Source organism: Chiloscyllium punctatum, chromosome 16 (assembly GCF_047496795.1).
Source record: "Chiloscyllium punctatum isolate Juve2018m chromosome 16, sChiPun1.3, whole genome shotgun sequence".
NCBI classification, from domain to species: Eukaryota; Metazoa; Chordata; class Chondrichthyes; order Orectolobiformes; family Hemiscylliidae; genus Chiloscyllium; species Chiloscyllium punctatum.
Genome location: NC_092754.1, coordinates 949,718 through 975,921, shown reverse-complemented (window position 1 = coordinate 975,921; position 26,204 = coordinate 949,718). Strand labels below are relative to the sequence as shown.

Sequence of the window (26,204 nt, the reverse complement as noted above, 5' to 3'; positions counted from 1 at the left end):
TTGTGGCTCCTAGTAGTTTACACTGTTACGGGATGTGCCAAGAGTCCACACAGTCTTAAAAACAACATTTTCCATTAAGTCTGTATCTCAAAAAATAAATAACTGGAAACTTCATCTTGTCTACTTCAACCCATATTCCAAACTTGACTTAATATTTTACTTGAACAAACTAAAACATATGTGGAAAATAAGTAAATCCCGAAATAGTACAGAAAAAACACCACTGTTGGAATCTGAACTGAAGTCAGAGAATACTTTAAAATGCCCAGGGGATAAATCTGCATTTGGAAGATATTTCAGCTCAGCCTCTTAATAGAATGGATAGAATGCCTCCCCCCTCCAAATAATTATTAACCTCTCACTCTCTGATGCTGATCCCAATAACTGTTGAGAAAAATGAAGCAATTACAACGTGATCATTTCATTTTAACTTGTCACTTTTAATTTGATTACTCAGTGTTGTGAAATTTGAAGACATCATACTCAAAATTATGGCTGGAATCAGTCATAGCTCACTCCAATCCATTAGTTGGAAAGAACTAGAAAGATATAGCTACACAATTTGAAGTGAAGATTTGATTTGATTTGATTTATCATCGTTTTGTTTTGTGAGCAGTGCAGGCAGACCATAGCAAACAAGGACATAGAGATGGATCAGGTGATTAGACAGAGTGAGGCCTAAAGGTTACACTGCACAGGAGGGGCACAAAACCAAGATTGACACTAGATTTGAAATTTGAGAGGTCCTTTCAGCAGTTTGATGACAGCAGGGAAGAAGCTGTTCTTGAATCTTTTGGTACGTGTGTTTAACCTTTAGTATCTTCTGCCTGATGGAAGAGGTTGGAAGAGATTATAACCAGGGGATGGGAGGGGTCTTTGATGATGTTGGCTGCTTTTCCAGGACAACGAGATATGTAAATGGAGTCCATGGATGGAAGGTTGGTTTGTGTGATGGTCTGGGCTGTGTTCACAATTTTCTGTAGTTTCTTATGGTCCTGGGCAGAGCAGGTGCCGTACCAAGCCATGATGCATCCAGCTAGAATGCTTTTTATGGTGCATCCATAAATGTTGGTAAGGGTCCTTATCGACATGTTGAATTTACTTAGCCTCCTGAGGAAGAAGAGGTATTGACTGTCACTCCTACATGGGAGGTCCAGGACAGATTGTTAGTTATCGTGACTCCTAGGAACTTGACAATCTTGACCCTCTCCACCTCAGCTCTGTTGATGTAGATAGGAGTGTGTCCTTCTCCTTTCTTCCTGAAGTCAGCGATCATGGATGAAGATGTTCAGTCACATCATCAATCCAATCTAGAATACTCCAAGAAAGATATCAAACTCAAAACATTAACTCACTTTCTCTCTCCATAGATGCTGCCAGACGAAATAGGAGTAAATTACCACAGATGCTGGAACCTGAACTGAAAACAAAATCGCTGGAGATCACAGCAGGTCAGACAGCATGCATGGAGAGAGAGCAAGCTAACGTTTCGAGTCAAGATGACTCTTCAGAGCTAACATGAAGGGGGCAGCATCTATGCAATCATTGGGGGGTGGGGGGGGGGGGGGGGTGGAGTGCTGGAGGAGAAAGGCTGCTGATAGTGCAGATTAAGTGATTGGAATGGGAGAATGGCTGGACCTAAGACCATAAGACATAGGTGTGGAAGTAAGGCCATTCGGCCCATCGAGTCTACTCCGCCATTTAATCATGGCTGATGGGCATTTCAATTCCACTTACCCGCACTCTCCCTGTGGCCCTTAATTCCTTGCGAGATCAAAAATTTATCACTCTCTGCCTTGAAGACATTTTACATCCCAGCCTCCACTGCACTCCGTGGCAATGAATTCCACAGGCCCACCACTCTCTGGCTGAAGAAATGTCTCCGCATTTCCGTTCTAAATTGACCCCCTCTAATTCTAAGGCTGTGCCCATGGGTCCTGGTCTCCCCGACTAGTGGAAACATCTTCCCAGCGTCCACCCTTTCTAAGCCATGGTGTGTCTAATTTCTAGACTGGAAACAAACTGTCCCACTGGAGCGGGGGAGGGGACAGAGGACATGGTGACAGAGAATGTAACAAGCTAAAGCTAAAACAAATCTGAAGGTGTTGAACTATGAAGTCCAGAAGGTTGTAAAGTGCCTAGTCTGTAGACAGTCAATGCAACATTTTACAAATTCCTACTTTGGAAATAAAACCCGTCTGAATCCAGTTTGAAATATGGCCTGACACCTAAAAGGCATTGTCTGACCTGAGGTATTACCTTTATTCTGATAAAACCTGAAATTACCTTGGGGCAGTGAATTGAAAGAATTTAATCAATCAAAGATTAATCAATCAAAACTTGTACCTCCATTCTAACTGATTAAAGACTTAATAGTCATCTAGGTTTGTTCAATACATTCACATAAGCTGTATGACCCTTTGATCTTTTACTTATAAATTCTGTGTCCAGTGTATTCTCTCTCACTAGCTGCCTGAGGAAGGAGCAGGGGCTCCAAAACCTTGCAGTTTCAAATAAACTGGTAGCACTTTAATCTGGTTTTGTGTGATTTCCGTCAAAGTAGATAGAGAGAGGGCAAGGTCAGAGGGAATGTGCAGATAGAGGAAATAAACAACTCTGGATTCCACAGGATGACTGCTGGACAGTCAGTGACAACGGAGAATATTAACAGGAAGAACACTGGAGAAGTAGGGAAAGGGCACAGAACAAGGGGAGTGGTCACTGAGCAGTGAGGAGGGGATATGAGATACACTGGGAGACAGGGCAAGGCTGCACTATGGCCCGGTCCTCAGTCAGTTTCGACTGTGTCACCTGACTTGAACATCCAGTGAGGATGACTGACTCAATACTGTTTTGAAAATTGATAGAAAAACTGAAACAAATTGGAGTGAAAGCAAAATTTAATTGCTGGTTAGATAATTAGGTTAATTACCTCATTTCCACTCAGCTGCTGTTTAGATCCTGAGCCTCCATTCTGTTATTTACTGTCAATTAAAAGACTAAAATATTATGGGTTTGAGTTTTTTGTGGGGGATTTAATTGGTTAGTTAAATTACTTTTGTTACTACATCTATTCTGCTGACTGAACTTTTCTGTCAGTTTTATTAACATTTGCTGAATTGTAACACTCAGTTCATTAATGAATGACTGATGAAGGGTGCAATTCACATAATACATTCGTGATCAAAATCTGAAAACTAACCCACTTGGGGTGGTATGATAGATCCCCTTCCCTGGACTGAGAGACCAAAGTGCAAGTCCCACCTGCTCCGAAGCTGTGTAATAACATCTCTGAAAGGGTTGATTAGGAAAAAAATATGTTAATAAAAGAAATAAAATTGGAAGGCCATTCCCTCCAACTCCATTATGATTTATCCCCCTCTCATTTCCCTGTCTCTCCTTCAATGGTTAGCACCTGCTGCCTCACAGCACCAGGGACGTGGGTTTAATTCCACTCTTGGGTGACCTGTGCAGAGTTTGCCCATTCTCCTCATGTCTGTGTGGGTTTCCTCCGGGTGCTCCAGTTTCCTCCCACAGTCCAAAGATGTGCAGGTTGGCCATGCTAAATTACCCATAGTGTCCAGGGTAGCTGGGTTAGCTATGGGAAATGCAGGGTTACAGGGATAGGGTAAAGAGATAAGTCTGGTTGGAATGTTGTTTGGAGCACTCAACGGGCTGAATAGCCTGCTTCCATACTGAAGGGATTCTATGATTCTTCTATTTTCTTCTAAAATACTACAGGTGATGGAAGAATAAAACAAAATCAGTTGTGTTCAAGAGCACTTTTGGATATATAAAAAAGGAAGCCCCATCAGTAGGTTCACCATTTAAGAAAAGGTCGTTCGTGAAGATTGACAATTTTCATCTTATTCTGATCAGTGAAACTGCATTCAAATTTAAACAACACAGAATAGGTCTCAACAAAGATGATAAAAAAAATTTAAACAAATCACCAAAAAATAGCAGAAGTGCCTTTCCTGCCTGTTGTAATTAAAAATGTGGCTTTTAACAGATACAAAGTGACGGCAAGTGTTGACTCTCACATCTCCAATTTCTGTCCGTGAATTTTTTGTGGTCAATATAAAATATTGCCTCAGTTTCTACACAGTGTTTTGAGAAATTTAATGTGACACTTGAAACTTTATAAAGTTGTGTGTGGAAAGAGTTGTAGAAGATAAGTGTTGTGGTCATGAGGCTCCTGTTGATGGTTAAGAAGCTTCATTATTCTAATAATGTTCTTTTCAGCATCACAATATAAATCAGCTCCCAGGAAACTGGCTGTCTTCAACAGCCTAGCTTGTGTAACCCTCAGCACATCTGGAAAATCTGGATATCCAACCAGTGGAAGCTCCATTGTAATCTACAGCAGCAGCAAGTGATGGAATATAGAGATTTATAGCCATTACGTTTGTACTGACTCTCTGAAAGAGAGTCCACTTCCCTTTCCAACTCTCAGGGGAAGAATTTCCTCATTTGCAGTAAGAGTCTGGTGGTCTCCCATGGCCTGGATGAATTTTCTCACACTATCTTCTGCTGTTCTCCTCATTAATTTTGTGAGCAAGACATTGAGTGTGTTTCTTATTGAATCTCGTGATGAAAGAGTTGGAGATGCTGGAAACAGGAGTGACCCTCACACTGTGGGCCTCAATCATAAACATGTCTCAGAGAAAAGATGAGCTGGTTCTTCACTTCCAGGATTGAGATTGGAGAGGCTGGTGGACAGAACGATGGAGAGGAAGACAATCCATTTCCTGGTGATTGCCAAAGGTGACCAAACCAATAGAGCCAGACAGATCATCACTGCAGCGAGATGGTCAATAACCTACTCCCTTTAAGGGTAAATGCCACCATCTTCCACCCGTTACTTCACACTCACAGGGCCAGCATTCACTCTAATTTTGTTACATTTTCTAACCATCACCTCGTAGCATTCAATGTCATCACTAAGTGAATTCGCACCTCCTCTCCTCCATCAACATCCTAGAGGTTAATCATTAATCAGAAACTGAATTACACTAGCCTGATAAATCCTTCTAATCCTCCCACTTCCTTCAGACCAAAGGGATAGCCATGGGCACAAGTATGGGTCCCAGCTATGCCTGCCTCTTTTTCAGGTACATGGAACAGTCCATCTTCCGCACTTACGCTGGCATCATTCCCTACCTTTTCCTCCGCTACATCAATGACTGACTTGGCATGACCTCATGTTCCCACGAGGAGGTTGAACAGTTCATCAACTTCGCTAGCACTTTCCACCCTGACCTCAAGTTCACCTGGACCCATCTCAGACATCACCCTCTCCTTCCCAGACCTCTCCACCTCCATTTATAGAGTCATAGAGATGTATAGCATGGAAACAGACCCTTCGGTCCCACCCATCCATGCTGACCAGATATCCCAACACAATCTAGTCCCACCTGCCAGCACCCGGCCCATATCCCTCCAAATCCTTCCTATTCATATACCCATCCAAATGTCTCTTAAATGTTGCAGTTGTACCAGCCTCCACCACTTCCTCTGGCAGTTCATTCCATACATGCACCACCCTCTGTGAAAACGTTGCCCATTAGGTCTCTTTTATATCTTTCCCCTCTCACCCTAAACCTATACCCTCTAGTTCTAGACTCCCTGACCCCAGGGAAAAGACTTTGCCTACTTACCCTATCCATGCCCCTCATAAGTTTTTAAACCTCTATAAGGTCACCCCTCAGCCTCCGATGCTCCAGGGAAAACAGCCCCAGCCTGTTCAGCCTCTCCCTATAACTCAAATCTTCCAACCCCGGCAACATCCTTGTAAATCTTTTCTGAATCGTTTCAAATTTCACAACATCTTTCCGATAGGAAGGAGACCAGAATTGCACGCAATATTCCAACAGTGGCCTAACCAATGTCCTGTACAGTCACAACATGACCTCACAACTCCTGTACTCAATACTCTGACCAATAAAAAAAAAGCAGACCAAACGCCTTCTTCACTATCCTGCGACTCCACTTTCAGGGAGCGATGAACCTGCACTCCAAGGTCTCTTTGTTCAGCAACACTCCCCAGGACCTTACCATGAAGTGTATAAGTCCTGCTAAGATTTGCTTTCCTAAAATGCAACATCTTGCATTTATCTGAATTAAACTCCATCTGCCACTTCTCTGCTCAATGGCCCATCTGGTCCAGATCCTGTTGTATTCTGAGGTAACCCTCTTCGCTGTCCACTACACCTCCAATTTTGGGGTGTGGTGCTGGAAAAACACAGCAGGCCAGGCAGCATCCGAGGAGCAGGAGAATCGACGTTTCGGGCATAAGCCCTTCTTCAGGAATCCTGAAGAATCCTGAAGAAGGGCTTATGCCCAAAACATCGATTCGTGTGCTCCTCGGATGCTGCCTGGCCTGCTGTGTTTTTCCAGCACCACACTTTTCAACTCTGGTCTCAAGCATCTGTAGTCCTCACTTTCTCCTACCTCCTATTTTGGTGTCATCTGCAAACTTACTAACTGTACCTCTTATGCTCATATCCAAATCATTTATGTAAATGACAAAAAGTAGAGGACCCAACACCGATCCTTGTGGCACTCCACAAGGTTACAGACTGGTTACAGGCCTCCAGTCTGAAAAACAACCCCCCACCACCGCCCTCTGTCTTCTATCTTTGAGCCAGTTCTGTATCCAAATGGCTAGTTCCCCCTGTATTCCATGAGATCTAACTTTGCTAATCAGTCTCCCATGGGGAACCTTGTCGAATGCCTTACTGAAGTTCATATAGATCACATCTACTGCTCTGCCCTCATCAATCTTCTTTGTTACTTCTTCAAAAAACTCAATCAAGTTTGTGAGACATGATTTCCCACGCACAAAGCCGTGTTGACTATCCCAAATCAGTCCTTGCCTTTCCAAATACACGTCCATCCTGTCCCTCAGGATTCCCTCTGGCAACTGACTCAACACAGATGTCTATTTCAAACCCACCGACTCTCACAGCTACCTGGACTACACCTCCTCCTATCCCCCTCCTGTAAAGACACTATCCTTTACACCAAATTCCTCCGACTGTGCTGCATCTGCTCCCAGGAGGAGCAATCCCACTCCAGAATATCCCAGACGGCCTCCTTTCTCAGGGACCACTAGGTCCCCTCGCACGTGGTCGATGATGCCCTCCAGTGCATCTCCGCTACGTCCCGCACCTCCGCCCTTAAACCCCACTCCTCCAACCGCAGCAAGAATTGAACCTCCTGGTGCTCATGTTCCATCCCACCAACCTCTGGATACAATACATTATCCTCTGCCATTTCTGCCATCTACAGTCAGACCTCACCAGAGTTATATATCCCACCCCACCCCATCTACATTCTGCAGAGACCATTCCCTTTGTGATTCCCTCACCAACCCACTCTCCAACCCTGATACCTTCCCCTGTCACCACAAGAGGTGTAAAACCTGCATCCACATTTCCCACCATCACCTCCATCCAAGGCCCCATAGGATCCTTCCCCCTCCAGCAGAGATTTTCCTGCACATCCAAACACCTCATCTATTATTTTCGTTGCTCTCAATGTAGTCGGCTCTACATTGGGGAGACAGGATGGCAACTCACGGAGTGATTCAGGGACACACACACCAAACAACCCCACCGCCCTGTGGTTGACCATTTCAACTCCCCCTCCTACTCTGTTAAGGACATGCAAGTCCTGGGCCTCCTCCACTGCCAAATCCTAACCATCCAATGCCTGGAGGAAGAACACCTCATCTTCCACCTTGGGACCCTCCAAACGCACAGCATCAATGTTGACTTCACCAGTTTCCTCATCTCCCCTCTTTAGTTTTTCTAGGAGCTTTTCTGTACCTTCTTTGATGAGCTTCTCCAGTCTGAGCTCTCCTGCTCCGATATGTAATGGATACACATTGTGCTTCCCGATCTTTTCCCTTTCAAATTCATATTCTCATTTCTCTTTCTTCATAAGTTTTATGGTCAGCTTTTGCTGGGTTCTAATTTGCTCCAAATCCTCCTATTTCTGTATCCTTAGAAGATAATTCCTTTGATCCAACACAATCTTTAACTTTTTTCTTAACAGCAGTTAATTCATCTTTCCCTTTGTCTGTCTGGGCTTTAGAGGAATGTACATTTGTTGTAGATCTTGTTGTTGTTCTTAAAATGCTAATTATTGCCTGACTACCATCAAATATTTCAATATATCTCCAATCCAGCACAGCCAACTCTCCCCTTATACCCTCAACATTGTTGCATCTGTAAGGAACAGGGAGCTCGGATGGAGTCATACAATCTGGAGAACTCTCAGAGACAGAACACATGGCCCAATTATGGGAGGAATAAGCCAATTGCAGTTTTTTTGGGAATATTTGAGACCTGCCTGGGATCAACACCCATTGCTTCCACTTTCTTTCTTTGTAATTCCTTGTGCAAAACCACCTGTGAGTCATTTTAGCCAGTCATGGAGGATCCTGGAAAGGATTCCTTGGAATCTACTCCACCATCTATAGCAAAGGGAATTCAGCCAGATACATCCCTGTGCCAGCAGCCAGTGTGTGCACAGAATAACTTTGGAATCAAAACAAAATTTTGGACAATCCCATGACATCTCTTTTCTTCACGAGTTTAAATATTATTTGGCCACACAATTTTAAATTAGAACTTTGCAGATTTCTCATTTTAAAAAAAATTCTCCTCACACTTATAAAACTGTAAGTATGTTAATTTCTTAGGGAGTGGCTACATGCACTTGCCTTATCCAAACTATTTGTCAATCATTTTTGCACCTTTATTTGAGGAAGTTTTTCACAAAGAAGTGACTTTTTAAAAGAATGTCCACCGATGCTGACACTGCCTGAGTCCTATATCATTGGTGATTTCACCAACCTAACAAAGGTGCCATGATCAGTGTGGGAGTGAACTAGAATGTAAACAATGCATCCCACGAACCTCAGTCAACTTACATCTATTTATTGGATTAGTGGTGCTGGAAGAGCACAGCAGTTCAGGCAGCATCCAACGAGCAGCGAAATCGACGTTTCGGGCAAAAGCCCTTCATCCTTTTATTCCTGATGAAGGGCTTTTGCCCGAAACGTCGATTTCGCTGCTTGTTGGATGCTGCCTGAACTGCTGTGCTCTTTCAGCACCACTAATCCAGTATTTGGTTTTCAGCATCTGCAGTCATTGTTTTTACCTTACATCTATTTATGTCAGCTGATGAACATTGTTTGACACAGGCTTGTTGGTTGTGCTGGGGTCTGAGATCAGACTGCACAACCTTATTACTGAGTTGTAAGTAGATGCAGTTGGGGAGGAGGGGGATCTGGCATGTTGCTCTCAGATACATGTTCTGATAGGCACCAGCACCTTTAACAGGAAGGTTTTCTCTGGTTCCAACAAATACTGGACAAATCACAGAGGAATGAAATCTGGCTTGATAGATTATATTTGCAATGCCTCTCGACTCTGTGACTGTAATTATTGCATTTGGTTACTTTCGTGGTTAGCAATAGTCCCTCAAATTCTTTTTTCCGTTCATGGACCTCCACAGTCCATGCATGACAGTGACATCTGCAGCTAGAAAGATCTTAACACAAACATCAATAGAAAATTTCAACCTATTTCCCCAAAATCTGTTGCAGAGACTCAGTCCCAGAGAAATATTACTTATAGCTCAGCTTTTACATCTTTATTTAACTTAGATTTTCCAGTCTCTTTCGCTTGGCTGTTGAAACTTTGATTTTATGATTCCTTTCCGAATCCATTGGCATGAAACTGTCACAATCCTGATGGCCTTAACTTTCTCAATCCTAGCAACTTGACAATTTCTATCAAAACTCTGTCGCTTGAAGCTCAACAAACCAGAAACACTTCTGAAGTGACATGTCCTGACTGAAAATCTTGCTGCTCCTGAAAACTAAAACTTGCTTCTGAACTCAACTCCTGATTCTTCTGAGCTAATACTTTGAATTTTCTGTTTAGAATTTCAAGCCAAACTAATTGCCTTAATGGGTTTACCCAGCTTGTCATTACTCCATTATTATAAGCATTTTATCCTTTAATATGTCAGAGGTTCTTCCAGGCACTCTCCTGCAAACACATGCATTTTTGGAACTGCTACATCAAGGTCACCTTCCCAAATTTACATTCTGAGCTTAAAGAATTCTTCACAGAATTTACTAGATCTGTCTGCCTCTATTTTAAAATTCTAATCCCTGAAATATTATTGTATATAAAATAAAATTTTCATTTCAAAGATCAAATGGGGAAAACAATCATTGAAGTAAAATACAATTTCAATGAATTCAGTAGCAAAAGGCAAAACCATTCAATTTTTATGAAACCCATTATGAGTTTTACTCTATAGTTTTTACTAAGTCCAAAGTGTTATTCATATCATAACTTCCATGAGCTGACTCTCACCTTACCTTGTGCAATGCTCAATAACACCAACAGCTTCAGATATAGAAGGGTTGTCATTCTGTAATATCTGTGACACACACAAAACAAAAACATTTAGTTGTTCACACGTTTAGCTTATTAGCTAAAACTCAACTAGATTCACCAATAGCTAACTGAGTTGAGTCATACAGATCAATCAGTTGTTGTTTAAAGTAAGTTTGGTGAGGCAGCAGAATTATTTTAATTGGAATAAGATGGGGGAAAGAGAATAGAAGTTTTCCAGTTGGCTGTTCTCTACGCAGTAGTTTTTACTGGGAATGTAGGTATCTTCAACACATGATGGAATAATTTGCCTAACTCACTGAGAGACATATGGACAACTGTACCTTGGAAAAAGTTCAGAAGGTTACAGAGTGCCCACAAACCTGTACAGCAGCGAAACATTACCACCTTCCTGAGGGGAGGGGAGAGAAAAAAATGGTGCATTAAATAACAATGGATTCATGAAACATTAAATAAAAATAAAATCCCTTTACATCCCCAAACAATTTAAAAAATCTTCACTTTCTATCCAACAAGAAACATAAGAGTCATTTAATTTCTGAATATTAAGTATCCAATAAGATCCCACCATTCCTGAGAAAACAAATTGGAAATGAATAACAAATCAGATTTGGCTTACATTAAATTTCCTTTCTGTGAGCAGACATATTAGTGTATTATTAAATTATATTAAATTAACCGTTATGCCAACAAATTTTAGATTTTAAAAAAGTTTCGATGACTTTTATGTTTGTTATGAGCTGTACATACCTTCAGGAAAGGATGAATAACATATAACCCCACAATCTTCACCCTTTGATCTGCTTTGATTGTTAGTTTAAACTAAAACTGACAAGTTCCATAATTCTTTTCATTATATATGCCCGTAATATTACACTGAAGCATTACCAAAGTCATCCTATTGTAGATATTCTCATGAGTATGCCTGAGGGCAAAAGGAGTACAATTGGTTCTTCGTACATATAGATTTTTCTGAACTAATTCTAGAGTTACGTCTTTTATCACCAAGTGTTAAGGGAGAAATCCAACTCCATTTTATTATTTCTGGAAAAATAAGCCGCAGAGCAGACTGCATCTGTAATAAAGCTGCAAAACAGTGACAAATGCATAATTTTTACTGTAACAAATTATTGTTGCTTGAGATTTTGATTTACAAGACAATTTCAACCATAACACACAGCAAAAACCTGAAGAATTAAAAATGCATGAAGGAATTTCAAACTCAATGGAGATTTGACTGGAAGTCTGACAACATGGCCAATGTTTATCGGTTCACACATAGCAATACATCAGTTTCTATATTTCTAACCCAGAAACTAAGATATATTTTAGTACAATATTTAATTATTTCACTGACAAAGCTGAATAAAATGTCATCACAGTGTATCATTATCTTGACCTCTTTCATTAATCATATTTGATTGTCATTAACCACAGCACCCCAGAAGAATACAGGTTGATTACTTTTTGAAAAAAAAGGGTCAAGTTTTGGAAAGGGAGAAATATTGATGAACACACAAAATAAGACTGGTTTCTCAGCAAGTTATGCAACTATGCAAGAGCAGGAGAGGATTAGTCAAATGAGTTGTCTTTTGACAAAGTTACTTTAACTGCCTGGTTACAGAATCTAGGCCATTGCCAGCCACTTGTCATAATTCTGACCTGACTTCACATTTTAGATTAGCCGGCAAATTGCTGCGAACATGAATCTTCCCTGGCCATTGGCAGCTGCAGTTACCAACAATCACTAGACAATAAAGCGACAAAAATATCAATGAGCTACATTTGTCTCCAGTAGCCCTGAGCTAGGGAGAGGTCGACAGTCAGCCAAGGCTTTTCCTGTTGGTTGCTGTCTGGTGAGCCCTATCTCACTGACACTCACTGCCCAGTCTCAGGCATAAGAATGTCAACAGCCAGTTGTCGTGGTGCATATAGGCACCAATGATATAGGTAAAAAACAGGATGATGCGCTACAAGCAAAATTTAGGGAGTTAGGAGCCAAGTTAAAAAATAGGATCTCAAAGGTAGTAATCTCAGGATTGCTACTAGTGCCATGTGCTAGTCACAGTAGAAATGAAAGAATAGGCAGGATGAATGCGTGGCTTGAGAGATGATGCAGGAGGAAGGGGTTCAGATCTTTGGGACATTGGGACCAGTTCTGGGGGAGGTGGGACTGTGACAAATTGGATGATCTACACCAGGGCCGGACCGGAACCAATGTCCTAAGGGTGCTTTTGTTAATGCTGTTGGGGAGGGTTTAAACTAATGTGGCAGGGGGATGTGAATCAAATGAGGAAGTTAGTGGACAGTAAGGATATAGTAACTAAAGCCTGTAAGGAACTAGATAATGAAGTCAGTGTGAGTAAGGGGAAGAGTAGGTAGGAAGTGGAGGATGAATGCAGAGGGACTAGTGGTTTGAGGTGCATTTGTTTTAATGCAAGAAGTGTAGTAGGTAAGGCAGATGAACTTAGGGCTTGGATTAGTACCTGGGAGTATGATATTATTGCTATTACTGAGACTTGGTTGAGGCAATATGAGCACAGCTCAGAAATAGGAAGGGTGCAATGACAATGTTGGGGCTTACTATGGGCTTCCCAGCAGTGAGCGTGAGATAGAGGCACAAATATATTAACAGATTATGGAAAGATGTAGGGGCAACAGGTGATGGGGGATTTTAATTTTCCCAACATTGACTGGGATTCACTTAGTGTTCGAGATATAGATGGAGCAGAATTTGGAAGGAGCATCCAGGAGGGTTTTCTGGAGCAGCATGTAAATTGTCCAACTCGGGAAGGGGCCATACTGGATCTGGTGTTGGGGAATGAGTCCGGCCAGGTGGTTGAAGTTTCAGTAGGGGATTACTTTGGAAATAGTGATCACAATTCCAAAGGTATTAGAATACTCATGGAGATAGACAAGAGTGGTTCTAAAGGAAGAGTGTGAAATTGGGGGAAGGCCAACTATACCAATATTTGACAGGAGCTGGGGAATGTAGATTGCATACAGCTGTTTGAAGGTAAATCCATATTTGATGTGTGAGAGGATTTTAAAGAGAAGATTGATGAGAGTGCAGAAGAGACAAGCTCCTGTGAAAATGATGGATAGAAATGGCAAGATTAGGGAACCATGGATGACAGGTGAAGTTGTGAGAATAGCTAAGAGGAGAAAGTAAGAGTACATAAGGTCTAGGAAACTGAAGACAGATAAAGCTTTGGAAGAATATTGGGAATAGAGGACCAATCTGAAACAAGGAATTAAGAGGGCTAAAAGGGATCATGAGATACCTTTAGCAAACAGGGTTAAGGAAAATCTCAAAACCTTTTATTCATATGTAAGGTGCAGAAGGGTAACTAGAGAAAAGGTTGGCCAACTCAAGGACAAAGAAAGGAAGTTATGTGTGAGATTCTGAACAAATACTTTGCATCGGTATTCACCGAGGAGAGGGACATGGCCAATGTTGAGGTTAGGGAGAGATGTTTGGCATAAAGAGGGAGGAAGTGTCCGGTATTCTAAAAGGCAAGTCCCCAGGCCCAGATGGAATCTATCCCAGGTTACTGAGGGAAGCAAGAGAGGAAATAACTGGGGCCTTAACAGATATCTTTGCTGCATCCTTAAACATGGGTGAGATCCCGGAGGACTGGAGCATTGCTAATGTTGTCCCCTTGTTTAAGAAGGGTAGCAGGGATAATCCAGGCAATTATAGACCAGTGAGCCTGACATCAGTGGTAGGGAAGCTGCTGGAGAAGATACCAAGGAATAAGATCCATTAGCAATTTTTGAGATAGGATCTATTCTCATTTGGAAGAAAATAGGCTTATCAACTTAGCAACTTAATAGAAGTCTTTGCAGAAGTGACAAAGTTTATTGATGAGGGAAGGGCTGTAGATGCCATATACATGGACTTCAGTAAGGCATTTGATAAGGTTGATGGAGGCTGATGGAGAAAATGAACTCGCATGGGGTCCAGGGTATACTAGCTAAGTGGATAAAGAATTGGCTGGGTATTGGGAGACAGAGAGTAATTGTGGAAGGGGATTTCTCCAAATGAGGAACTGTGACCAGTGGCATTCCACAGTGATCCGTGCTGGGACCACTGTTGTTTGTGATATACATAAATGATCTGTAGGAAGACATAGATGGTCTGAGTAGCAAGTTTGCAGATGACACTGAGATTGGTGGAGTAGCAGATAGTGAAGGGGCTGTCAGAGAATGCAGCAGAATATGGATAGATTGGAGAGTTGGGCAGAGATATGGCAGGTGGAGTTCAATTTGGGCAAATGCGAGCTGATGCATTTTGGAAGATCCAATCTAGAGTGAACTATACAGTAAATGGAAAAGCCCTGAGGAGAATTGATATACAAGAGAGATCTGGGTGTTCAGGTCCATTGTTCCCTGAAGGTGGCAATGCAGGTCAGTAGAATGGTCAAGAAGGCATACGGCATGCTTTCCTTCATCAGACGGGGTATTGAGTACAAGAGGTGGCAGGTCATGTACAGTCGAACAAGACATTGCCTCAGCCATATTTCGAATACTGCATACAGTTCTGGTCACCGCATTACCAAAAGGATGTGGATGCTTTGGAGACGGTGCAGTGGAGGCTCACCAGGATGTTGCCTGATGTGGAGGGCACTAGTTATGAAGAGAGGTTGAATAGATTAGGATTATTTACATTAGAAAGATGAAGGTTGGGGGGGGGACCTGATTGAGGCCTCCAAAATCATGAGAGTTATAGACAAGGTGGATAGCAAGAAGCTTTTTCCCCAGAGTGGGTGACTCAATTACTAGGGGTCGTAAGTTCAAGGTGAGAGGGGACAAATTTCAGGGAAATAAACATGGAAAGTTCTTTATGCAGAAGGTGGTGGGTGCCTGGAATGCTTTGCCAGTGGAGGTGGGAGAGGCAGGCACAGTAGTGTCATTTAAGATGTATCTCAACAGATGGGCAGGGAGGAGAGGGATACAGATCTTTAGAAAATAGGTGACAGGTTTAGAAAGAGAATCTGGGTAGTGCAGGCTTGGAGGGCCAAAGGGCCTGTTCCTGTGCTGTAATTTTCTTTGCTCTTTGTGACCGAGGTGACAGAGATTTACTGCACTTCAGAGAGCTGTATCTCAGTATAACTCACTGCCCTCAGGAAAGGAGAGAGAATATTAAAGAAAATAGGATAAAAATAGCCAAAGGTGCTGTAAAGGTCATTCTCTGTGAAAGGGGAATTAATGGTGATATTCTGTCACATGAAAGATTAAATTGGAAAACAGCTTAGACAAAATGTTGAAATATTATGCTCATACACATTTGTTTCTTTATAATACAAGAGACTGATGAAAAGTTTACTAATCAGTTTAAATTTGATCAATTTGTGAGATGATTTGATCATCCCTGATATTTACCTTTACCCTGTAATGATAGCAGTAAGTCAATAGCCCAAAATTATAGAGGCATCATTCTTTATAATTCACAACCAAAGCACTCTTTTCAGGAGCTTTACACTCTTTCTAAGTCAGAAGGTTACATTTTGGAAGGGCTTTGTGGCTGGTAGATCTTTACATTTCATACATAAGATGACATCTCAAAGAGTGCAGCACTCCCTCAGCACTGACCCTCCAACAGTGCTGTGGTCCTTCAGTACTGACCCTCCAACAACGTGGCACTCTTTCAGTACTGACCCTCTGACAGTGCGGCACTCCCTCAGCACTGACCCTCTGACAGTGCAGTGCTCCCTCAGCACTGACCCTCCGTCTGTTGAAACATTAACATTGGGATCAAATGTAAATCAGATGCCCTGAATGTTAAACTCTTGTTAACCAACACAGAGGGTCAAACCAGGATTATCCTCAATTGTCGAACTCAGGCACTTCCTCAAACTGGCTGTGGCATTGACTGGTCTTTACTAATGGCAATATTCACTAAACAAGACACTTCACTTACAATCTACCTTGAGATCTTGAGACCTAATTTGGCTGCTGATATCAGTACTTTTCTCTCTCTCTCTTTCCCTGATTTGCTCTCTCATACACAGATAAAGTCCAACTCATTTGTGAGACTAAATTCCCGTGGTAACTATGAGCATATTTGTTAAAATATCAGCTCATTTGTTATTCTCAAAGTTGAATTGGGCACCTTCTGCACCTTGACCTCAATTGGTCTGATCATAACTTCCTGCATCAAGTCAACATTTTGCAAAGAGTGCATTTCTCCCAAATTTCAGTTTTGCAGAGATGACCTTTTTTGTGCTGTTTTATCCTACTTTCCTGAACTTAGTAATAATTGAACAGCTTAAAATAAACTAAATTTGCATTACAACTGGGGAAGCTTGTAGCCATAATGATTTCTGGCATTAGCTCAAATGGACTATTTCCTGGGTTGTGTAATTTTCTGAGCCACATTAGTTGAGAAGTGGGATTCATTGTTGAATGTGAACAGCAGGAAATTGTGAAATCTGACATTGATTATTTTTAAATGAACTTGCTAAAAAGCATCCGTTTTCTAGCACCACAGGAAAGTTCTTAAAACTTGATTTATTCAGTAATATCAGACAAATATAGCTCAAAAGCAAAACACTTTTTAACCTTTGATTGATACCCTTTTGAGCCAATTGAAACAGTCAAATGCTGGCAAATAGAACTAGGTTGGATTGGGATGTCTGATTGGCATGGATGAGTTGGACTGAAGGTTTGTTTCGGTACTGAATGACTCTATGGAAGTTTGTATTTTTCCTGTAAGCAAAGCCATTCTTTCAACAGTAGATATCCTTATCTAGTAAAGTTTAGAAGCATGAAAGATTACTTTAAACATTTAACATGCTGAAATAGACTGGTTGTGGCCAAAATGAAGCAGCGTTTACTATGCTGAGGTGCTTCAAAACATTATTTATTTCACCTCAAGCAGAGAATTACAGTTAAATCTGATACATGTTGTTAATGCTTGATTGCAGTTTTACAGATTCCCATTTAAACCCAATTACAATATCTAGTGTTACAAAGGAACCTGCCGGGGGAAACTCAGAATAAAAGAACACTTACTAAGCTAACATTTCTTTGCTTTTCCCAGTCAGTGAGCTCAGTTTTACTCTGCTGGTGGGAGTTTGATCCTTCTATATCCATAAAAATGAATGTCTCCCATATTTATATCTTGTTGCTGTTCTTCCCAAAACTGCCTGGAGCATTTGGTAAGTACTTGCACATTAACTTTGAACTTTCCTGACTTTAAGTCATGTCTGAGACTTGATTGCTGTTTACTTTCTATCTTCAATTGGGATTGCTTTGAAAGCAGAAGCTGTTAACCTGAATTTTTTGCGTCATTTTATTTTCTGAAACTTAAGACGTGTCATATCAACTCAAGAGAGCTGTGAAGGTTGTCACCTACACTAACAGCCCAATTATTATTTATTTTTTACAGCAAAACATGTCCAATCAAATAAATTAAACTTCTGAAAGAATAATACATAACATAAATGTTCATCTTATAGCTGGCAATGTCCGATTGTAATGGGATTGGTGGATTAAACATATCTGCTTGGGCCCTGCTGGAATAAAATGATAAAACTTGATTGTTTATTTTAATTTTTCCCCAAGGCTGGTCGCGGATTGTTGGTGGTTATTCAGTGTTACCTCATTCCATCAAATACCAGGTTTCTCTGAGGAGACCAGGAGGAACCCATTACTGTGGGGGGTCCCTGATCCACCGGAGATGGGTTTTGACTGCTGCACACTGCAATTATGGGTTAGTGGAATTCTGAATATAAACTATTCCATTTAACATAATAAAGGAGAACACATTGATGCACAACCTCTGAACTGTGTATTCCTGCTTCATTACAGTGGTGCTGAACCAATACAAATCGTAGCAGGGGACCACTCATTAACTAGATATGAAGGTACTGAACAACTGTTTCGTCCATCAAAGATCATACCCCATCCTCAATATGACTCAAAGAGAAAAGATTCAGACATCATGTTGATTAAGGTAAATATTAACCCTAGATATCAGTAAGTATTGAGCCTTGGTAAATAGTAAACTCTGAAGTATCTTCACCTCTTCTTGCAATACGAAGAACTTTTCAAAGATATAACTTCTTACTTGTAATTATGTATCTGCCAGAACAATAAATACCAATGTCAAAATCAATACTAATTTCTTTTTCCTTAATAGTGCATATTAATGGACTTGACTACAAATCTAGTTTCCCATAAAGGGCTCCTCAACTCCTTTTTCAGTTGAACACAAACCTAAACAATCATTTAATTTATATCGAAACTGGGCTTGTAAATCTGCCACCATAACCAGCAAAAATGAAGGGATGGGTATCCAGTTCTATTGACCTACTTACACTGTAATCAATCCCTGAAGCTGCATAACACATTCTCCCCAATAAGATAACCTTTTCAGAAAGTTTTTCTCCTGATTTTCTGTACAACCTTGGTTTTGTTGTTTAACTTAAAAGAACATTACCATATCTGTAAATCTCTCCTTTTGGCAGTCAGAGATAACTCCCAAAACCAGGGCTGAAGGAGAAACCAGGAACATCTCTTTGTTCCAATGCAGTTTTTTTCCGTGACTTAACAATGTAGTCATTTGTTGTAGACTTTACTCTTTAACAGTAAAATGAATAATCTCATTTGAACACCATCAAATGAAAATCTGAACACTCACATGATGCATCCACAATGTGTTTATTTTCTTTTTTAATAAATCTACATTGGTTATTAATCTGGACCTGAAAGTCCTCCCTTGAATAATATATAAGACACATAGGAGTTTGCAAGGAGTTGCTACATTAGATTTTCCAATTAAAACTTTTAAAAACCCATAAAGCATACTTTTACTAACCGGTTGTTACTTCTTCTGTAGAGGTGCTCCTCACAATGTATGCAACCACCTCCCTGGATGGCACCGTTTTGAGACGATGGTAGCTATTTACCTTAAGGCAGCCAAAAAGAGGACACTGTTTGACAAATATGAATATAATAGCTCATTGGCTGGTGGTCCAAGAAATCAGACAAAAGAATGATAGTAATTAAAAAAACCTCTGGTTGAATGATTATGCAAGCTGCCACCTGGAGGGCCAATACATTAACACTTGTGTCAGACACAGCTTACCTGGCTCATTAAAGATGGTGTTTTTTTCCGCATTCTCAAATTAAAATGTCCAAATACTCTGGGAGATGCTAGGTAGCTCTCCCATGAACGAGGGCTTGGAAAATTTTCATTATTTGGAGAAGGAGCCAGGAGGTATTTTAATCTGGATAGCACCCTAATCAAGTTCTAATAATGCAAAAGCAAAATACTGCAGATGCTGGAAATTGGAAATAGAAACAGGAAATGCTGGAAATCCTCAGCAGGTCAGGCAGCAACTATGGAGGTAAAAAGCAGGTCTGTGACCTTTTGTCAATCCTGATGAAAGCTAATAATGCTGTTTGTTTTGTTGTAAATTGCGGTGTGGTGTATTGGGAAAGCACAGGGGAAAGATTTGCTCGCCACATCTTTCTTGAAGGTTCTGACTCTTCTGTGCAGCTGCCAGTTATTAAAAACTGTCTAAGGTTAATTTTAGATTGGTAGGTTGTGACGTTAACATTTATTCATTGAGCTCCCTCAATGGTTTGTTGAGTAAGTTTTCTTGATAAGTTATCAGTCCTGGATAATGTGGAGATTGGATAGAGCTTGGCAATGATGTTACCTTGACAATATCTTGATGACTCTTCCTGGCTCAGCTCCTAGATGCAGAGTGCGTCTTGGTGAAAAGTTCCGAAAGGGAGCGGGTCCATGTGGATCTCTATCCCTGCTCCCACTGGAGCACATGGAGCAAAAACAAGAACAAAAGCATCAGTTGACAATTGAGAAATCCAGAAACTGGTGATGGTTCAATTACACTGGTCCATTCTTGAGTTGTGGGTTACTTGAATGCCTTTACACTTTCTAGCAATAATCACGATATGGTATGTCCTAAAAAAACTATTGGTTTTTGAGTTAGTTCCATCATTTCTGAAATGTCATCTCCTTTATGTAGACAGATTGGATTATATTAAAATTACTTAGAATTAAAATATTCTGGGCTTTTGATGTTTCTTTCTGACCGATGTCTCTTAAATGTCTCTTAAACAGCTTTCACGACCTGCAAATCTGAACTATTTTGTTGGGATTGTACCTCTGCCTCGCCAAAAATCATCATTAACTGCAGACACATTATGCCGAGTGTCTGGGTGGGGCTTTGTCAGTGCAAGTGGAAAGTTCATTCCAAGGATTTTGAGGGCAGTTCAAGTGCCCATTGTATCTAATGCAAAGTGTAATCACACAGACTCTTACAATGGAAACATCACCACAAACATGATCTGTGCTGGATTCACAACAGGAGGAAAAGATTCGTGCCAGGTACTGACGCTTCACCCAACCTTAAGGCATGGTTAAAATGTAGAATATTCGTACCTTCTACTGTGATCAATGTAAGACCATAAGCCTGACAAAGTTGAGAGTGTTTTCTAAATTAAGATTGGTACATGGACATAGCTGAGTGATATAGTGCGTCAGAACAATAATCCACCAGCTGAGACACACGGATTTGAACCCAGCCCAGACCCAAAGTGATGAAAGTGTTCATTCACAATAAAACTATACACTGGCAGAAAGCTAGGTAAAAACAATGACTGCAGATGCTGAAAACCAAATACTGGATTAGTGGTGCTGGAATAGCACAGCAGTTCAGGCAGCATCCAACGAGCAGCGAAATCAACGTTTCGGGCAAAAGCCCTTCATCAGGAATAAAGGCAGTGAGCCTGAAGCATGGAGAGATAAGCTAGAGGAGGAAGGGGGTGGGGAGAAAGTAGCATAGAGTACAATGGGTGAGTGGGGGAGGAAATGAAGGTGATAGGTCAAGGAGGAGAGGGTGGAGTGGATAGGTGGAAAAGAAGATAGGCAGGTCGGACAAGTCAAGGAGACAGTAACTGAGCTGGAAGTTTGAAACTAGGATGAGGTGGGGGAAGCGGAAATGAGGAAGCTGTTGAAGTCCACATTGATCCCCTGGGGTTGAAGTGTTCCGAGGCGGAAGATGAGGCGTTCTTCCTCCAGGCGTCTGGTGGTGAGGGAGCAGCGGTGAAGGAGGCCCAGGACCTCCATGTCCTCAGCAGAGTGGGAGGGGGAGTTGAAATGTTGGGCCACGGGGCGGTTTGGTTGATTGGTGCGGGTGTCTCGGAGATGTTCCCTAAAGCACTCTGCTAGGAGGCGCCCCACTTCCTCCAGACCAAAGGCATAGCCATGGGCACACGTATGGGCCCCAGCTATGCCTGTCTCTTTGTTGGCTATGTAGAACAGTTGATCTTCTGTAATTACACCGGTACCACTCCCCACCTCTTCCTCCGCTACATTGATGGCTGCATTGGCGCCACCTCGTGCTCCCGCGAGGAGGTTGAGCAATTCATCAACTTCACCAACACATTCCACCCTGACCTTACATTTACCTGGACTATCTCTGACACCTCACTCCCCTTCCTGGACCCCTCCATCTCCATTAGTGACGACCGACTTGACACTGACATTTTTTACAAACCCACCGACTCCCACAGCTACCTGGATTACACCTCTTCCCACCCTATCTCTTGCAAAAATGCCATCCCGTATTCCCAAATTCTCCACCTCCGCCGTATCTGCTCCCAGGAGGACCAGTTCCACCATAGGACACACCAGATGGCCTCCTTCTTTAGAGACCGCAATTTCCCTTCCCACGTGGTTAAAGATGCCCTCCAACGCATCTCATCCACATCCCGCACCTCCGCCCTCAGACCCCACCCCTCCAACCGTAACAAGGACAGAACGCCCCTGGTGCTCACCTTCCACCCTACAAACCTTCGCATCAACCAAATCATCCACCGACATCTCCGCCACCTCCAAAAAGACCCCACCACCAGGGATATATTTCCCTCCCCACCCCTTTCCGCCTTCCACAAAGACCGTTCCCTCTGTGACTACCTGGTCAGGTCCACACCCCCCTACGACCCACCCTCCCCTTCTGGCACTTTCCCCTGCCACTGCAGGAACTGTAAAACCTGTGCCCACACCTCCTCCCTCACCTCTATCCAAGGCCCTAAAGGAGCCTTCCACATCCAAAGTTTCACCTGCACATCCACCAATATCATTTATTGTATCCGTTGCTCCCGATGTGGTCTCCTCTACATTGGGGAGACTGGGCGCCTCCTAGCAGAGCGCTTTAGGGAACATCTCCGAGACACCCGCACCAATCAACCAAACCGCCCCGTGGCCCAACATTTCAACTCCCCCTCCCACTCTGCCGAGGAAATGGAGGTCCTGAGCCTCCTTCACCGCCGCTCCCTCACCATCAGACGCCTGGAGGAAGAACGCCTCATCTTTCGCCTCGGAACACTTCAACCCCAGGGCATCAATGTGGACTTCAACAGCTTCCTCATTTCCCCTTCCCCCACCTCATCCTAGTTTCAAACTTCCAGCTCAGTTACTGTCTCCTTGACTTGTCCGACCTGCCTATCTTCTTTTCCACCTATCCACTCCACCCTCTCCTCCTTGACCTATCACCTTCATCTCCTCCCCCACTCACCCATTGTACTCTATGCTACTCTCTCCCCACCCCCACCCTCCTCTAGCTTATCTCTCCATGCTTCAGGCTCACTGCCTTTATTCCTGATGAAGGGCTTTTGCCTGAAACGTTGATTTCGCTGCTCGTTGGATGCTGCCTGAACTGCTGTGCTCTTCCAGCACCACTAATCCAGTAACTGGCAGAAAGCTGTCCATCAATGGACATCAAATTCTTAAGTTTCTGAGTTGGCATTAACAGTAGACTGACTGATGGCCTATTAATATCAAGTTGGTTCACTCATGGTTACATTTGAACATATAAATTCAGAGCAGGAGGAGGACATTCAGCCCCTTGAGCCTTCACCACATTCAATAAGATTACAACTGCTCTGACTGTAACCTCAAATCCACATTTCTGCCTATCCCTGATTTCCTTTTATCCCCTACCTCTGTTAAGAATATTCAAGGACTCTGCTTCCAACACCTTTTCAGGAAGAACCTTCCAAAGAATCATGATCCTCAAAAGGAAGAAAAAAACATCGTTCATCTTCCTTAAATGGTGATTCCTAATTCTGGTTTCTCAGAGAAGGGGAAACATCCTCTTCACATCTACCCTGTCATGATACTTTCGCAGCTCTTATGTTTCATTAAAGTCACCTCTTACACTTCTAACCTCCAATGAATACAACCCCAGCCTGACCATCTTTTCCTCATAGGACATCCTCTCTTTTTCGGTATTATCCCAGTAAACTTTCTCTGTTTTCCTACCAGTGTGTTTCTGTCCTTTCTTAAAAAAGGTGATCAATCCTGTATACAGTACTCCAGATACAGTCTCATTGTATTATTGAAACATAACTTGCCTACTATTTGATTTCCTCACATTGTGATCATATTCTTTTAGCTTTCCCAGTTACTTGCTGCACCTAGACACTAACATTTTGTGATCCATACACTAGGACACCTAGATCCCTCTGTATCTCAGAGCTCTGAAATCTCTCACCATTTAAATAATATACTGCTTTTGTATTCTTCTGGCCAAAATGGACAATTACACATTTTCTCACCGCTATGGCACACCACTTGTTACATCTTTCCAACGAGATGACTGTTAGCAAGCCAGTTTTCTATCCATGTCAATATGCTACACCCTGCATCGTGAGCTTTTATTTTCTGCAATAACCTTTACAAAAGCCTTCTGGAAAGCTAAGAAGCTATGACTCTTTGGCTGTATGATGTTCCCTGGTTCCCCTTAACCTATAGTATTTATACCTCTTCAAAAGACTCCAATAGGTTGGTCAAACATGATTTTCTTTTCACAAAATCATGTTGATTCTACCTGATCACTTTAAACTTATCCAAGTGCTCTACTGTAATTTATTTAATAATAACTTTTAATACTGAATTGGATATATGTTAACTAACTAGCTGGCAGTTTCGGTCTCCCTTCCTTTTAGGGCAAAGGAATTTGCTATCTTCTGATCTAATGGGGCCATTCCTGAATCAAGGAGGCTTTAGAAAATCAAAGCTGACTCATCCAATAATCTCATGAGCCATTTTTCTTCAGGTGCTACGATGAAGTCCATCAGAACCTGGGCTATAGTCAGCCGTTGCTCCAACAATTCACTCTGGTGATTGTGATTTTTATGAATTCCTCCCTCCCTTCTATTTTCCAGTTTGGTTGGAAAATTGTGGCAATATTGTGATTTTCTTGAACAAGGAGAGCCAACTGAATCCAGGCCATATTTTGCCTGATAACTTCCTAACTTGTTTGACCCACTCACAGACTCAGTCAGGGGAACAGAGATTAGTATTTTGTTTCAATAAAGTTGATGAAGGATTTTATAACATTTTTTGATATTTGATTAGGAACTTTCATTGTAACAATGTTGTCGATGCATCTAATTGCTGAGGCTTGACATTACTCTGGAGCCATCGCCAATTACTCACTAGCTTTCAGTATAAGACACACAATGGTGGAGAGCCAATGAACGAGACATGAGGATGAGAAACTGCAGCAAAGATTTACTCACGGCATAAACATCAAGCACTTGCATCCTTAGTTTTAGATTGGTTAATTAACAGCCTTAGGTTTCAGCCAATGAAAACACAGTTTAAAAGCTTGTTCCCCTACCCCTGCATTGTTATAGAAATAGTAATTTAATTTTCCACATTTGCATCCATAAAAGATTAACGTCCAATGTTCATTAAATTCAAAACACAAGATTGATATTTCTCAATGTTATGCTAGTTTTGATCTGCAGATGATGCTTTTAAGCACATGCAGTGAAACAAATACTTGATATCAGAAAATTGCCCTCCTCTTCCATTATTTCATTGACTGTGAGATAGAATAGCAGCCAATTAATCCCTGAAGCTAAGCTCTGTGATTTCTCTGATAGAAATATGATATGTTTAAGTTAACAATTCTGTGAAGAGTTGTTTTGTTGGGTTAGGTGCAGTTTAGACTTTAACCTTTCAAATCATAATCCATTTCTGTTTTTCATTCTATTGGATTCAAATGTCAAAATCTATGGACTCGGAATAAGTAAACAGTAAATCTGATTCATCGATGTACTGCAAAAATTATTTAGAGCAACAAAAATGCATTTGTTATTGCACTTAGTATTGATTAAGTTGTGCTTACAATGGAAATGGTTTCTGTTATTAAAAGAGGGTGTAACTATGGTTATTTTGTGAAGACTTTCCTACATTATGTGCCATTAACTGATTTGCAATATTTGATTTTTTTTCTCAGGGAGATTCAGGTGGCCCCCTGATTTGCAAGGGCAGAGTATATGGCATTGTGTCTTGGGGTAAGCTGTGCGGCGATGGAAGGTTTCCTGGGGTATACACAGCTGTGGCAAAGTTTCGTAGCTGGATTATCAGGACCATCAAACAATCATAAAGCTGTCTATTATTTCATATGTAGTTAAGATTATTCATCTGTTAACTTCCTCACAGTTTTATTCTATGTTAAAACGTGCAGAATGACTGAATATATTTTAAGCAAAAAAGAGTAAGAAAATTGGTTTGCATGGAATTTGTAGAGTCATAGTATGGAGCGGCATAGGAGAAGGCCATTTAACCCATCATTCCTATGCTGACACCTTGATAGAGGTTGCCAATTCATTCCACTCCCCTGTGGCATTTAAATGGCTTTTATAACTTGAAGTTGCATTCAAAGCACATATGGCAAACATAAGTTAACACATCATTCTGAATGTTTTCAT

The 26,204-nt window shown here is 41.6% G+C and overlaps 1 protein-coding gene across 1 annotated transcript; it reads left to right on the top strand.

Annotated features, from left to right (window-relative positions):
* Window positions 1-1,410: 1,410 nt before the first annotated feature.
* LOC140486889 (trypsin) lies at window positions 1,411-25,879 on the top strand. Its single transcript, XM_072585928.1, has 6 exons — window positions 1,411-1,451; window positions 17,488-17,605; window positions 18,012-18,159; window positions 18,258-18,402; window positions 20,539-20,805; window positions 25,730-25,879. The coding sequence occupies exons 2-6, from the start codon at window positions 17,545-17,547 to the stop codon at window positions 25,877-25,879; spliced, it is 771 nt and encodes a 256-aa protein (XP_072442029.1). The 5' UTR covers window positions 1,411-1,451; window positions 17,488-17,544.
* The last annotated feature ends 325 nt before the right edge of the window (window positions 25,880-26,204 follow it).